Consider the following 13,880-nt stretch of genomic DNA (forward strand, 5'->3'; position numbering starts at 1 on the left):
TTTTATTAATAACGTACTTATTTACTTGATATGTTGTGACGTCACACTAAACACGTACAAGGTTTATAGTACACACATATTTCCCGCTATCGATTGTCGATAGTACGTCTATCGAAAAATGTGGTATGTAGTTGAATCATGTTATCATAATTAAATTTAACAATACGATTGTACTTTGGTTTGCTTTTTAAAAGAATAAAATGAACGATACTTAACGTAGAAAAAAGTGAGTAATACCATGGAAAAAACACAATCCAACACACAATTGAGTAAACAGCTTTCATGGCTACTGCGGCATGGCGCCCAAAAAGAGGGAATCGCAATACAGCCAGATGGTTTTGTCTGTGTCACTGATATTCAACGACATCCGCGCTTTGGCGCCAACTTTAGCCTAGAAAAGCTAAAGAAACTTGTGGCCGCAGACGCCAAGCAACGATATACACTGCGTTGCAATCCCGTGACAGGAGCTCAAGAGATACGCGCCAATCAAGGACATTCGCTGGGCGCTGTGACGTCGGAGGCGTGTTTAGAGCGCATACAAAGCATAGAGCAGTTGCCGCCAGGGGCTGTTGTGGTCCATGGCACCTACTATCGTCACTGGGAGCGCATCAAGAGCGAGGGTCTAAAGCGCATGCAACGGAATCATGTTCACTTCGCTGTGCTCAACAACAGCGAGGGTGATAAACGTGGTGTCATCAGTGGATTCCGTGGAGATTGCCAGCTTCTGATCTATTTGAATGTTTTAAAGGTGTTAGAGCATCAGCTTGAGCTATTCCGTTCGAGCAACAATGTTGTGCTTTGCGCCGGAATCAAGGGCAGCATTCCAACGGAATATTTTCAACGTGTTGTCGATCGACGCACGGGGAAATCGTTGTTAATCTAGTCAAATTATAAACTATACACTATCAGCTACAACTACGACTATAGAGTTGTGCTGGAGAATATATCGTTGTGTGTGTCTTGCAAATAAAATTCACTTTGAGTTTTAAATTGTTGCTTTTCCAATTACATTTTTAGAGAACAATGACCAGCGACGTGCAATCTCGTCAAACTAAGTCCAACTTGCCATTGGACCAAGATAATGCGGCCAATTGCAAAGTATGCGATGCTCCGTTTAAGACACTGCAAGAGTGTTTGGCACACGAGTTACTCAAGCACACAATCAAGCCACAGAAAAAGCTGCGCAAATGCCTTGATGCTGTCACCAAACTCTTTGCCAGCGAACAAACCCAATCTGAACGACGCCTGCTGGAGGCATTGCTCGTCCAGTCACCACCTGGGCAGCAACTGCGTGCTGTATTGGGATTCTATGCTGGCAATAGTGCTGCATTGGCGGAATGCTTTCAGGAAGTGCGCAAGAACATACAGAATGAGCTGCAGGGCAAAGTTAAGGTCTATCCATTTGGCTCGCTTGTCACTGGTTTGGCTTTGAAGGGTATGCAATACATTACACTATTAGTATCTATAATAATCAATGTCACTTTCTTCTTTGCAGATAGTGATATTGATTTGTATTTGGAATCCATTCACGACAACTCGAATGCGATGTCGCATAGTCAATTGTACAAGAGAACCAACAGCTTTTTGCGTCGCCCGGGTTGCTTTTCAGATGTGATTGCCATACGACATGCTCGAGTTCCAATCATTCGCTGCAAGCATGTGGCGAGCGGCTTGCGTCTCGACATCAGCATGTCCAATCCGAATAGCACCCATAACTCTCGCTTTGTGGCCGAACTGTTGAATCGAGATGTACGCCTACGTGAGATGTTCTTGTTCCTAAAGATTTGGGCCAAGAAACTGATGATTATTGGCAATGTCATGACAAGCTATTGTCTGATTACGCTCATCATTTATCAGCTGCAACAGCAACGACACTTGCCCTCGATTAAGGACCTGCAGTCTGGCATTCCTGTATTGGATATTGGAGGGATTAACTTTGCGTATAGCTTTGAGCATGTGCCAGCTTTGCCGGCTAGTTTGACTGCCTTTGATCTGGTCAGCGGATTCTTTGAGCTCTACAGTCACATGGACTTTGAAAAGAAGATGCTGTCGCCGTATTTGGGTCATGCCTTGGATGTGGAAGCAGCGTTCACGGTGCCCGGCAACTTTCCCGAATACAATGCCCAACTGCTAGCCATCGAGACGGCCATGCAAGAGCGCATCGAACCGTTTAATATTGAACGTTGCGTTTGCGTGCAGGATCCATTTGAGCTATCGCGTAATGTGGGTCAATCCATATCACAAACGAATCTATACTATCTCAATCAGTGTTTGGCAGCGGCAAACGAGGCCTGCAACGATGCCAAATTAAAGTCAACTCCGCCCAAATTTTATGACTACTTGCTGTTTGGGCTTGCCGAGCATCTGGTGGAGGAACATCGCTTGGAACACGTGCACCCAGCTAAGCAACGCAAAAAGATGCCAAAGAAAGAAGATGCTGTTGCAGTTGAAGCTAAGGCTGATGTTGCCTCTACAACTGTAGCTGCCAAAGCGGATGAACCATCCGTCATCCATCCATCATCCAAGGATGACAGAAAGCCAACAGTTACGGACAATAGTTGCATGCCATTGATGCATGTTTATACACTCACACCCACCAATAATGATCTGAAGACTTTGAAAGCCGATTTCTTGAGCAAAGCTCGCAATCCTTCATCCAAGGATGACAGAAAGCCAACAATTACGGACAATAGTTGCATGCCATTGATGCATGTTTATACACTCACACCCACCAATAATGATCTGAAGACTTTGAAAGCCGATTTCTTGAGCAAAGCTCGCAAGCAAACGAAATCAATTTATTATTTTTGGGCTGAATGCTATGTGGACGCTATTAAGGATATTTTATCGCATATTTATGCCTTAAGTATGAAAGAGTTGGATGCGAATGTACCTGCCACAGACACAAATGCCCTGCCACAAAACATTAGCTGGCAGATAAGCACAACATTGGATACTTGGAGTGCGCGGAACTTTCAACGCAGTACACGGCAATCTTTCTTTGCCCAGCAGCTGCAGCAAACAGTTGAGTTTAGCAAAACACGACCTCAGAATCCTAGCTATGTTGTCAATATGCGTGGTCACCTCTCGCTGATCATCGCTGAGGACTACAAAGAGCTCCGCCTCGAATTGCAGCCGATGCCCGGTGATGCTTTGGGTCTTCAACGACTCAGTCCGTTGACAAAGTTCTTTAAGTCACTGAAGAATATGCTTTGCAACTATAACTTTAAAGAGAAGGTCATCAGTTTTCAATATGAGCGTTGAATTTGTCTTCTGAATATATTTTAAGAGATCTTGGAAATTTACAATTATTGGCTGCCAATCAATAATGTAATCTACTATATATATATACGTATGTATAAAGACATTTAAAATTTTAGGTTACCTGACTTACTATATTCACAATAAATTTAAATGTCTCGACTTTTCTAATTCTTTAAATTACTTCTCAATTATGTTGACTAAATATTTTCTTTAAATATTATTTCTATTAGTTGTAAAATACTAGAACTTTAGTTTTTGTAAGCTGATTTTGAAAGAAAACGAATTAATTTCGATATAATTTATTTACTAATGAGATTTTTCTATGAACAAACTCATTTTGTTGTTGCAAACAAATACATTTTGCATTAAGTGGTACAAGTTATTTAGTATTTGATACCGCAAACTTAAGCGTAATACATCATATTAATAATAATAGAAATGTTGGCAATCTTTGTTGTAAGTTTGTTGGGTTATATGAGATAAGTAAATGTAAGGATATTATAAATTGGAATTGGAATAATTTCAAGTCTGTCTAAGGAGTGAGCAAAAAGTACTTTCGATATACATATATATATATATGAGTATAATTTAGTAGTATATACAAGTTATAGTATATTAATATATTAAGAGTAGGTAGGTTAAGTATGTATGTATATATTAAGTAAATATTATCACGTTTGCTGCTCTGGAAATGTTTCCGAGTCCGGTGTTGTTAACGCCCACACGGCACCAAATAATTTGTTGCTAAAGTCTAACAAGTTGTTGTAACTGCTACTTATCGTTACCTCTACAAAATAATGACTACAAGTATAACGGCACTTGGGGGGGTTTGTTGGCCATCAGCCTAAATCGAATCGAATCTAGCCACTTTTATGGCGGCAATAACAGTATTTTTTGATCGCAAAATCATTCATACAATCCGCCTCGCCGCTGTACGAATTAAGGCGACTCACGGATCCAGTGACCAGCACATTCTCCTCGCTGGGCAACCGTTTATTGTACCGCACCGTTGCCTCATACAATGCCTGATTGGGTGAGGTCGAAAAGGTCAACCAATACACCTGATTACCACTCAGATCGGCGGTATCCACGATGCGCGCTTTATACGCCGAAGTGATGGTTTGTAACGCCAGCGGTTGACAGAGATGCGCTAGGCTGCCATTGCGAAAGTTGGTCACGAAATCATTGAGATAATGCACCACTCTCTCGCCCAGATGCCGAATGGTCTTGGAATTCTTGTAGACTGCATCGTAGGACCAACAGGTGCACCAATGATCCGCTATGGCCACATCCTCGCAGCTGCGATTCAACGGCACGGGCAACAGCAAACTCTGACACTGTGGACAATCCTTAGCCGTGTCCAGTCCCGTCTCCAGGCTATCGGTGCGTCCCGTTAGTGTGAGGATGTGTTTCAGTGTCAAATGCAGATCGTACGGCGTCGTCAGACGATTGCGATTCAGACGCAGCGCCTCCACAAATTCAGGATGCTGCGAGCGCATAAATGGCGGCAGCCAGATGAAGAGAAAGGGCAGTCGCTCCTCGAGGTGTCCCGACCAGGTGGAACGTGTTGGTCCAAAGCGCAGTCCGTGATCGCTGAAGAACACCACAATACTGTGCTTCATGGTGCCCTGCGCCACCAGTCGCAGCAGATAATCCCTCAGATAGTCATCCATCGAGCTGGTCTGCGAAATGTCGCCATGGCTATGCGTATTCGTCCAGAAGAAGCCAAAGAAACTCTCGTTGCGATAGCGTCTCGCAAACTCCAGCGCATAGTTGTACACATGCTCCGACTCTGTCTCAAAGCCCAGACAATGAGGCAATCCAAGCACCATATTCACGTCCAGCATCTTCTCCGCAGCTGCGAGATATGGTCGCAAATAGTAATCGACGGGCGGCTGCTTGAAGCCCTTTTTCAGGTAGTTAAAGGTGTTGATTTTCACAGCATCCTCGCCATAGGCAGTCACGTAGCCATGCTGCTTGTAGCGCTTCCACACAAAGTCGCATTTGTCCAGGCCACCCGAGACATAGGGATTGCAGTGCTTCATTGCATTGCTCAGATTGTAGCCGGTCATTAGCGCCATTATGTTGGGAAATGTATTGTCATCAATCTGATAGAGCAGAAGTACTTGAATTAGGTATATACTTTTATATAATTTGTATTTTAGATATTTATTTATACTTGATACTTATAGTGAGCGAATCATTAAAAATATTTATGTTCTTTGCAAAAATAAACTTATATATACTTAATATTTATTTTAGGGGGAAAAAGCATACACAAATACTTTTGAATATTTTTTGTTATAAACATATTGTTATATTATATGTGTTTGTACATATATTTGGAAATACTACATTTTATATTTAGCAAAAAACGTGAGTTATCTCTTTTTACTATATATATGTTACACAAAAGCATAATAGTTGTATTATATATTTTTTTGACAAAATAAAAATCACAAAGAATATTTATATATAATTTTCGTTTTACTTTTCAAAAACTTGATGTTTTTAATTTATACACTTGTTTTGTACTTAATATTTATTTTAAACCATATGATTTAGCAATGAAATATCAATTTTTGAGTCTCATTTTGAAAATAATGTTTAGGGTCTAACAGTTATGAAAATACCAAAGATTAATCATTAGCATAGTAGAAAGTAATCATCAGTTTTGTTTGTAATAATACGTATTATTAATTAATATCGTTCATATAATTTAAAAAAATAAGCATGTCTATAGCTCCCCCCCCCCTAGACTCACCTTATTGTAGCCCGCCAGCTCGAACCAATCGTTGTCGTACAAGTATTGCGCTGTCTTGGGCATCGCCCGAATCAGATTCACCCTCGAGATGCTATCGATGCCAATCATTAGCACGCTGGGCACTCGTCGTCCTTGATCCTGTTTCCGCCACTGCTTGAGACGTTGTCGTATTTCCGTTCGCTCTGGTATCGTGGCATGCCCATTGATATAGATCTGTCCCCGTTCCGTGGAGCATTTGACAATCACACTGTCCGTGGTGTTCGCAATTTGCGCTTTGCTCTTGAAGTGCTGACAATGCGTTGTAGTGACATTCGTTTCGCTCACCCGCTCGACGCCCATGTAACAACAGCTGAGCGTATGCTTCACCGGATACTCTTCGAATGCCGTCGAATTGATGCTCAGCACGTAGCGTCGAGTGGTCTCATCGTAGCGCACTTGGGTCAATGGCAGCCGCTGCTTGCAGGGCTTGTAGGAGACGCGTTTGAAGTGGCGCATCACCTCGCGTTTGTAGGGATCCAAGTCGACAATTCGGCACTGATTGCTGTACACGAGATAACCTTGTGGCAAGAGTATTGTCTGATTAACTTCCGCAACGAATGCAACTGACATCGGTGCATCTTACAGATTGTCCACAAAACATGTTCAAACGAAAAAACGAGGATGGAAGATGACACATGGAAGGCATGCATTGGAACACATAAGACAACAAAGAATTGGAAAAAAAATAAGGAAATGTGAACGCATTAGACAAATGAAATACGGAGTGGTAAGTGAATTAAAATAAATACTAGTATATGTAAAAAAGCAGTACTACATTATAACTACAATTGCGCTAAGAATGTTAAGAGCAAAATCACCATTAAAAATAGTATATTGAAAATAACTTCTTACTAAGAACTAATTATTTTAAAAATTTTAATTCTTTTTGAAATAATTCTGGAATATGAAAAAGCTATTTATTATATAGTATATTGAAAAAAAAGATACTTTTAAAATACACATGTATATTTAAAATCAATTCTTAAGTATAAGAGTTAACGCAAATAATATTACATTATCTCCTTCCAAATCATTCTAAGAAATGGCAAAGATAATATTACTTTAATTGTATCACAATATAACATGCAATGAAAATTCAAATAAAAATATATTGGGAATAAATACAAATTAGATAAAAAGATATAAATAAAGTAAGGATTAATAGACAATTCAATTTCAATTATAAATAAATAGAATAGCTATAATTTTTTATCTGAACAGCCATATTATTGTAATATTATTTTAAGTGTAAAAGTAATTAATATGCAAGAAAATACAAAATTATAACAAAGTATAAATAAAATAAAGATAAAAGACAAAAGAAAAATCTCACAAAAATTGCAATAATTTGGTGTGTGATTTTATAATATTACTTTACAAGCAAACAGAATAATATGCAACAAAATAAAAAAAACACAGTGAATAAAATTTAGAAAGAACTAATAAACAAAATTTATATACAATACAATCTCATTGTAGGAACATCTGCCTTTTTTTAAGGCACTTTAAAAAATACATAACATAACAAAACATCACAACATGTAAGTATAATAAAATAAAAATAAAAATTGTATGATTCAAATAGATTATATACTTCATGTTCTAATTACTACTTGCAAGATGATAAGTATTTAGTCGTAACGCAAATAGCTTAAGCAAATTCTACGAAATTTGTGATGAGCTCGCAAATTCTTTTATAATCGTGAGTAAATAAACGTGATTATAGCTATAAACTGACATTTATTTGATTAAAGAGTGCAATAGAGCGTAGCAATTTCCTAAACAAAAAAAAAACGAACACTTCACTAATAATAAATACTGTAACTATTACTCATCAAAGTAAGCTGTTATTTTTGCTTTAGCAAAATAAATTTTAAGGAATTTACCTTCCATATCCAATACGTTGGACTGATGATGCACTTGAACAATGCCGCTCACACTATCCAGATCAAGCACATCAGCTGGCCCGATAACGAAATATGAGAATATAAACACCACCAGCACTCCAACGAATAACTTTCGACGCAGCAATATTTGTCGGCCATACCAGAAGACTGTGGGAGCTGCAGCTGTTGATTTGTATGTTATCCCAGTTGTCTTTGAGAATTCTCTGCAGCCATCGTCTTCAGCTTGGCTGTCACTCGTGTCCAACAGCGGCCTTTTGTCAGACATGGTGATGGCCGAGAGTCTGGATTTTGGGATCAACTTGGGTAAGCTAAGCCTGCCCTGGGATCTACAAAACATAATACAAGTACACAATATGTTATGTAATTTGAATTCGTAATTACAAAATTTCCAAGCAATCTTTTGCTTGTGAATATTTTTTCCATGTTTTCGCATTCTGTCTTCAGTTGCATTTTCGCTTTGCATGTTGTTAATGCATGTTTTGTTTTCATATAGGAAGAAATCAGTAATGTCGACAGTTGCAAAACAAAATATGTGCTCATCACTGCGCTGGTTTTGCAAGCAACAGCGATTGTCTATAGCGAGTTAAGGCATGAACCATTTTTTAATCAAAATGCAGAAAGAAGTATGTGTTTCCCGTTACCCAAACTAATATCTGAATATCGCTTTTTATTCGTATTTTAAGTGGTTGTGCTTAATTGTATTTTGAGTAGTTATATTGAAATTCTATGCATAACGTATTATGTTTATCTAATAGCTCCTTAAAAACTTGAGTTTCTAGTTTCAGCTTTTTTTTTTTAATGGTGTTTTTATATCTTACTCGTACTCTTCTATTGTAGGCAAATGGTGATTGTGATTGTTAAAGAAAAGAAATTTATTAACTATATAGAACTTGAAACTTAAATTGATTCAAAAACTTATGACAAACACTTTGCATATTATATCATCATTTATATTAATATTTTATTATTTAATTTGTATTGGGAACGCTACTGCTGCCTTTAAATTGGTGTGGCCTGAAAATATTCTCATGGTTTGATGGAATATTGCTTATGATGGGAAAGCTGCCATATGTTTGTAATATATTAAGCATTCTCTTTAATTTAGTTGTTCTTTATATCTTATACCCAGCACTATTAAGGAAAGGGTATAATTTGTTGGAAAACATGCTGATATAATCGATAGTGTTATGATTCTTTTAATGGAACTAAGAATTCAGAAGTTCTCATTTTATAGCATTCACTTATAAAGATTTAAACAGACTCACCAACAATAGTAAAAATGTTATCTCCTTCTAAGGGAACATTTTTAACGCAAGTGTATTCAAACTGCGACACTTTGTTTCTTGATTTTAATTAACTCTGAAATACTACACGCTTGTTGTGAATTATTGAGAATCGTTCATGACTGACTGAATGCCATATAATTAAGACTTGCATTTAATATAAGTGCACAGCTTGCACTTTTTTTTACAGAATGTTGTATTTTTTTTTATTATTATTTTAATGTTGTCTATGTTTAGAATGGGAACGGCACAACACACAACACAACACAAGAGATTCACTGCCAAGAACGAGACCAGCATCTATGTGCATGAAAGTTCTCTGGGATTGTACGAAATTACACAAATTTCCACAGCTAATCTACTTTAGCGTAACTTTTGACTAAATTGTTGACAATTTCAACAACTGATAATGACATTTAAATTGATTGGCGTGAATACGTTGATTAACTTATGAGCGACAGCAATGACTGTGGTCGGTCGGGTTGTTTATAAATGACAATTTAGCAAAAATATAATGAACAGCACAAAATTTGCATAATTCGAGCAACGAAAGCGAAAGAGCTGCGTGTTGATCCGTACTGTCTACCGATCCGTGAGCACTTAAAAAGATACAGATACTCGTGTAGTTGAATATAATTTTGCAAATGCATTTGCGGACGGAAGCGAAACAGTCGCACGCTCTCTCTCTCTCTCTCGTACCGAGCTAAACCCGAAGCCATTCGGCTGGCATTCGATTCGTTTCCCGCTCTGACTACCTAACACTAAAAATGTTGTGCACTCATATCTACATACATATGCATATACTTGTGTACGTATTTGTTTAGACTATCGATTTGGATTATCGCTAGCATCAATGTTATTATATTCGAGTCCATTTATTGCATATGATACCCTAGAAAAAGGGAACCTAAATGCGGTATACTATCGATAATTGCACATTCGGAAAATGATGCAATTATCTGCAATGTGCAAATATAGAAAAAATATTGTTTTTTATTTTGATCAATGATCACAAAATATTTTTACTGGGTCGATAAATACTACAACTTAGCAGCTGTTGTCGTTTCACTGGACTGATAAAACGATAAAACTATCATTTGTTAGGATGATAAAATTCGGAAATTAACAGCTGTTGTTTGTTTAACTGCCTCAACAATATGTAGTGCATATTATTTGGTTATGTAAGAGTAAGCAATTAATAAAATAATAAAGTAATAGTAAAATTTATTAATAAATTATTAAATAATTGTCATAAAATTAGAGATATTGTGCGGTAGTCAATCCAAGGCAAAACAAGTAAGAAAGCTACAGTCGAGTGTACTCGACTGTGAGATACCCGCTCCCCATTTTGAATAAAAGCAATATATTTTGCGGTATTATTCTCAAAATATACCAAATATACTGCAAAAATACTAAAAATATACCAAATGGTATATGTGGTATATCGATATAGTACCGCATTCAAAATATACCATAGACGGCACAATATACCAGATTGTCGGCCAAAGCAACTCAGACCCTAGTAAGTAGGCGCTTTTGCCCATACAAAAGTATTTCTTTAATTACTTCCACAATTTTTTTCTGATCGCAACCAAATTTTCAGGGATTATAACTACTATAGCTATTACTGTATATACCAAAATTCGTAACTCTAGCTTTAAAATTACGCTTGTTATTCGATTTTTTTGATTTGCAGGGGCGGAAGTGGGCGTGGCAAAAATTTTAAACAAACTTGATCTGCGTGCAAACATAACAAATGCTGTCGAAAAAAAATTATAGCTCTATCTCTTATAGTCTCTGAGATCTAGGTGTTCATACGGACAGACGGACAGACGGACGGACGGACAGACGGACAGACGGACATGGCTATATCGTCTCGGCTGTTGACGCTGATCAAGAATATATATACTTTATAGGGTCGGAGATGCCTCCTTCTACCTGTTACATACATTTCCTGCCGGCACAAAGTTATAATACCCTTCTACCCTATGGGTAGCGGGTATAAATATGTATTTCAATTTGCAAAAATAATAGAAACAATTCTTTCTTATTATAATTTTTTTGTTTGTCTATACAAGAGTTCTGACAATTGTCGTTTTATTTGTTTAATTGTGTAATAATAATTCCTTATCAAATTATTTTGTTGTTGTTGTTAGTCTTTTAGAAGAAATCTCACATTTGGCGTTTTATTTGTACAATTGTTACTAAAAACTTCATCCATTGGAAATTGTGGTACATTTAACATAGGGTATTCAAATGTCTTGCGTCTCTTGATAATATCCCACTAAATTATTTATTAGTTTTCTTTTTTGCCTATCAGTTTAGTCATATTGCTGAAAGCAAGCATGATGGATTGCGCAATTCCCAATGCAAGTGTGCCAACATCACGATTGTTGATTGCTATTGAAAATGAAATAAAAATGCAATTGAAATATGTTGACAAAAATGGTTGTTGATTGCTATTGAAAAAGAAATAAAAATGCAATTGAAACATGCTGAGAATAATGAAAATGATTATTCATTTCATTTGAAAAGACAGAATTGAATAAAAAAGAAAATACCTTTATCTTTAAACTATGTACATTAATAAAGTCCCACCCGGTATACGAGTTTTCCATAGTTCACACAACAGAGCACAGTTAAGCAGAGCATGCCAAAGAACAAGAATATCTCATATGAATAAATATACATCTTTGTATGCTTTTCTTTACGAGTACTCGTTTAAAGTAGTTTTATATTTGATCGGTTTTAGCTGAAACGTGTCGAACTTCGTTTTTTTTTTTTTTATCTAATCTTAACTTATTTTTGTGATTTTTAGAAAATTAAATTTCAAACTGACAGATTTTTCTTTGAGCACGTAATGCATTTTTTTATTTTTATTTAGTTTTGATAATGTTTGAGCTGCCACATTTATTTATTTTCTATGAAAGTTTACCAGACTCAATGTAATAATGTATAAGGAAGGTTATTTGAAATTGAAAAACGAACTTATGATTCATAGTTGATAGTCAATTATTCGTATAAATGTTGTTCGATTTCGCATTCTTAGAAATTTAATTAATTATTATTTGTTATACAGATTTTTACCAGTTTTGCTGTGTAACTTCCGAGCGTATCTTCTGTTGTAGTTTGTGTGAATTGACTACACTTTATAGATTAAATGAATTTCATTCATGAATACACTTTTTCATATTTATACTTCTTCCAAATATAATAAATGTGTAGTGTGATTATGTGTGTTTTATTTGCTTATCAATTAAAAACAAACCAAACATGAATTTGGTTTTAGAAATCTGTGCTCTTATAATTGTTTGATTGCATGACGAAAGCCAATTCGATTGCTGTTGCTTTTGAACCCATGTCGATCTTATCTCGCAACAATTAAACTGAACCATTTCAAAGTGGATGTTATTAGTTTTTAATTTATTTTTTAAATACTCGCAAATACTGTAAAAAAGTCAAACGAACAAAGAATCAATTTCCAAATATAAATGAATTGTCTTATAAGCAAATGAGTTACTTTTTATGAACGCAAACAAAATACAAACAAATACAAAGGGACCACGGTTTAATGGATCAATATATCTAAACAATTTAATCTATTTATTTAATGGTTTATACATGGATTTAATTAAATTTCTCTTTGTTATGGAAAGGAGCGCCAAATGAGTCACAGCGTGGGCTTGGCATTGCAATTTACACAACAAGAATACAACTTATACAGCCCTACGTATTCACATACATACATATGTATGTATAGGTATGTCGAGGACGTAGTGACGTAGTAAAAATAACACATACACATATAGACAGATAGGCGCACGCAAAGTGCTGTCAAGCTGCCCATTGAAGCATTTTCAATTGCAGCGACAGCGTAAAAATTGCAAGCACAATAGATACTAACAAGCTGCGCGTACACAGATACACACACATACACACACACATGCGAACGCACATCCTTGTGGCACACACACACACTAGTGTAGAGAACTTTTTCGCAAGAGCATTTTTCCGCATCTGCAAATTTGTCAAAGTAAAAAACAAAAAGGAAAAAAGGACTTTGAACACTCACTTGAATTCATTTCGCAAGCATTTTGCAGCTGCTTTTATTGATTGCTAACAATATTCTATGGTAAGCAATATGTTATGCTGTGCTTTAATTTTTCATTTTATTGCACTGTGGCAGGCACAAGCACACTCACACACACACACACGCACAGTCTAAGTAACACCAACACAAACACGACGAGTCGCGTGTCCTGCTGCAATGGCTGGCAAACGGATAATAATAATACAAAATATTTTGCACGCTGTCGCTGCCGCAACGAGCCTATTTAGAAGACGAAGAGAGTGAGAGAGAGTGTGAGAGCTTTCACACATTCACACTTCGCACGCTAACGCCGCACACACACACACACACGCACAACGAATCTAACGAGAGGAAGAGAGAAAGCCGAGCAATGCCAGACGACAACGGCAAGAGTCGCTGCATTTAAGGAGCGCCGCCTGAAAGTATGCAATGTTTATTTGTTTGTTGCCTTAAACGCCATCACACACTCACAGCGACTGCGCAGTCGACGTTGACTGAGGCCAAGCTCAGCTATGTAATAGCTGACTCGCTGC

The 13,880-nt window shown here is 37.0% G+C and overlaps 3 protein-coding genes and 1 long non-coding RNA gene across 8 annotated transcripts; 2 read left to right on the forward strand and 2 right to left on the reverse strand.

The window, feature by feature from the left end:
* The first annotated feature begins 93 nt into the window (after positions 1 to 93).
* On the forward strand, positions 94 to 3,419 carry LOC133841320 (uncharacterized). Of its 2 annotated transcripts, none has more exons than XM_062273715.1 (3): positions 94 to 123; positions 1,018 to 1,435; positions 1,496 to 3,419. In XM_062273715.1, the coding sequence occupies exons 2-3, from the start codon at positions 1,024 to 1,026 to the stop codon at positions 3,262 to 3,264; spliced, it is 2,181 nt and encodes a 726-aa protein (XP_062129699.1). In that variant the 5' UTR covers positions 94 to 123; positions 1,018 to 1,023; the 3' UTR covers positions 3,265 to 3,419. The 2 variants fall into 2 exon arrangements, with proteins under 2 accessions (XP_062129699.1, XP_062129698.1); XM_062273714.1 differs by having other exon boundaries at positions 95 to 226; positions 1,496 to 3,418.
* On the forward strand, positions 224 to 1,011 carry LOC133841333 (tRNA 2'-phosphotransferase 1). Its single transcript, XM_062273740.1, has one exon. The coding sequence runs from the start codon at positions 239 to 241 to the stop codon at positions 881 to 883; it is 645 nt and encodes a 214-aa protein (XP_062129724.1). The 5' UTR covers positions 224 to 238; the 3' UTR covers positions 884 to 1,011.
* Positions 3,420 to 3,562: 143 nt separating the features above from the next.
* Positions 3,563 to 13,521, reverse strand: LOC133841319 (uncharacterized). 4 transcript variants are annotated; one of them, XM_062273713.1, is made up of 4 exons: positions 13,330 to 13,521; positions 7,954 to 8,300; positions 6,029 to 6,645; positions 3,563 to 5,372 (listed from the first exon to the last, which is right to left on the reverse strand). In XM_062273713.1, exons 2-4 carry the CDS (start codon positions 8,237 to 8,239, stop codon positions 4,125 to 4,127), a joined length of 2,151 nt encoding a protein of 716 aa, XP_062129697.1. In that variant the 5' UTR covers positions 8,240 to 8,300; positions 13,330 to 13,521; the 3' UTR covers positions 3,563 to 4,124. The 4 variants fall into 4 exon arrangements, with proteins under 4 accessions (XP_062129697.1, XP_062129696.1, XP_062129695.1 ...); XM_062273712.1 differs by lacking the exon at positions 13,330 to 13,521 and adding an exon at positions 9,240 to 9,852; XM_062273711.1 differs by lacking the exon at positions 13,330 to 13,521 and having other exon boundaries at positions 6,029 to 6,585; positions 7,954 to 8,347.
* Positions 11,335 to 12,735, reverse strand: LOC133845416 (uncharacterized). Its single transcript, XR_009894767.1, has 2 exons — positions 11,819 to 12,735; positions 11,335 to 11,657 (listed from the first exon to the last, which is right to left on the reverse strand). It is a non-coding gene; the product is annotated as an uncharacterized LOC133845416 (long non-coding RNA).
* Positions 13,522 to 13,880: the final 359 nt, after the last annotated feature.

The sequence above is a fragment of the Drosophila sulfurigaster genome, chromosome 3 (assembly GCF_023558435.1).
Source record: "Drosophila sulfurigaster albostrigata strain 15112-1811.04 chromosome 3, ASM2355843v2, whole genome shotgun sequence".
NCBI classification, from domain to species: Eukaryota; Metazoa; Arthropoda; class Insecta; order Diptera; family Drosophilidae; genus Drosophila; species Drosophila sulfurigaster.

Coding starts and splice junctions, on each gene's coding strand:
- LOC133841333 (XM_062273740.1), top strand. CDS start 239: ATGGAAAAAACACAATCCAACACACAATTGAGTAAACAGCTTTCATGG.
- LOC133841320 (XM_062273715.1), top strand. CDS start 1,024: ATGACCAGCGACGTGCAATCTCGTCAAACTAAGTCCAACTTGCCATTG. Junction 1,436..1,495: donor CACTGGTTTGGCTTTGAAGG/GTATGCAATACA, acceptor TCTTCTTTGCAG/ATAGTGATATTGATTTGTAT.
- LOC133841319 (XM_062273709.1), bottom strand. CDS start 8,311: ATGTTTTGTAGATCCCAGGGCAGGCTTAGCTTACCCAAGTTGATCCCA. Junction 6,646..7,953: donor CAACGTATTGGATATGGAAG/GTAAATTCCTTA, acceptor ACAATCTGTAAG/ATGCACCGATGTCAGTTGCA. Junction 5,373..6,028: donor AGCTGGCGGGCTACAATAAG/GTGAGTCTAGGG, acceptor CTGCTCTATCAG/ATTGATGACAATACATTTCC.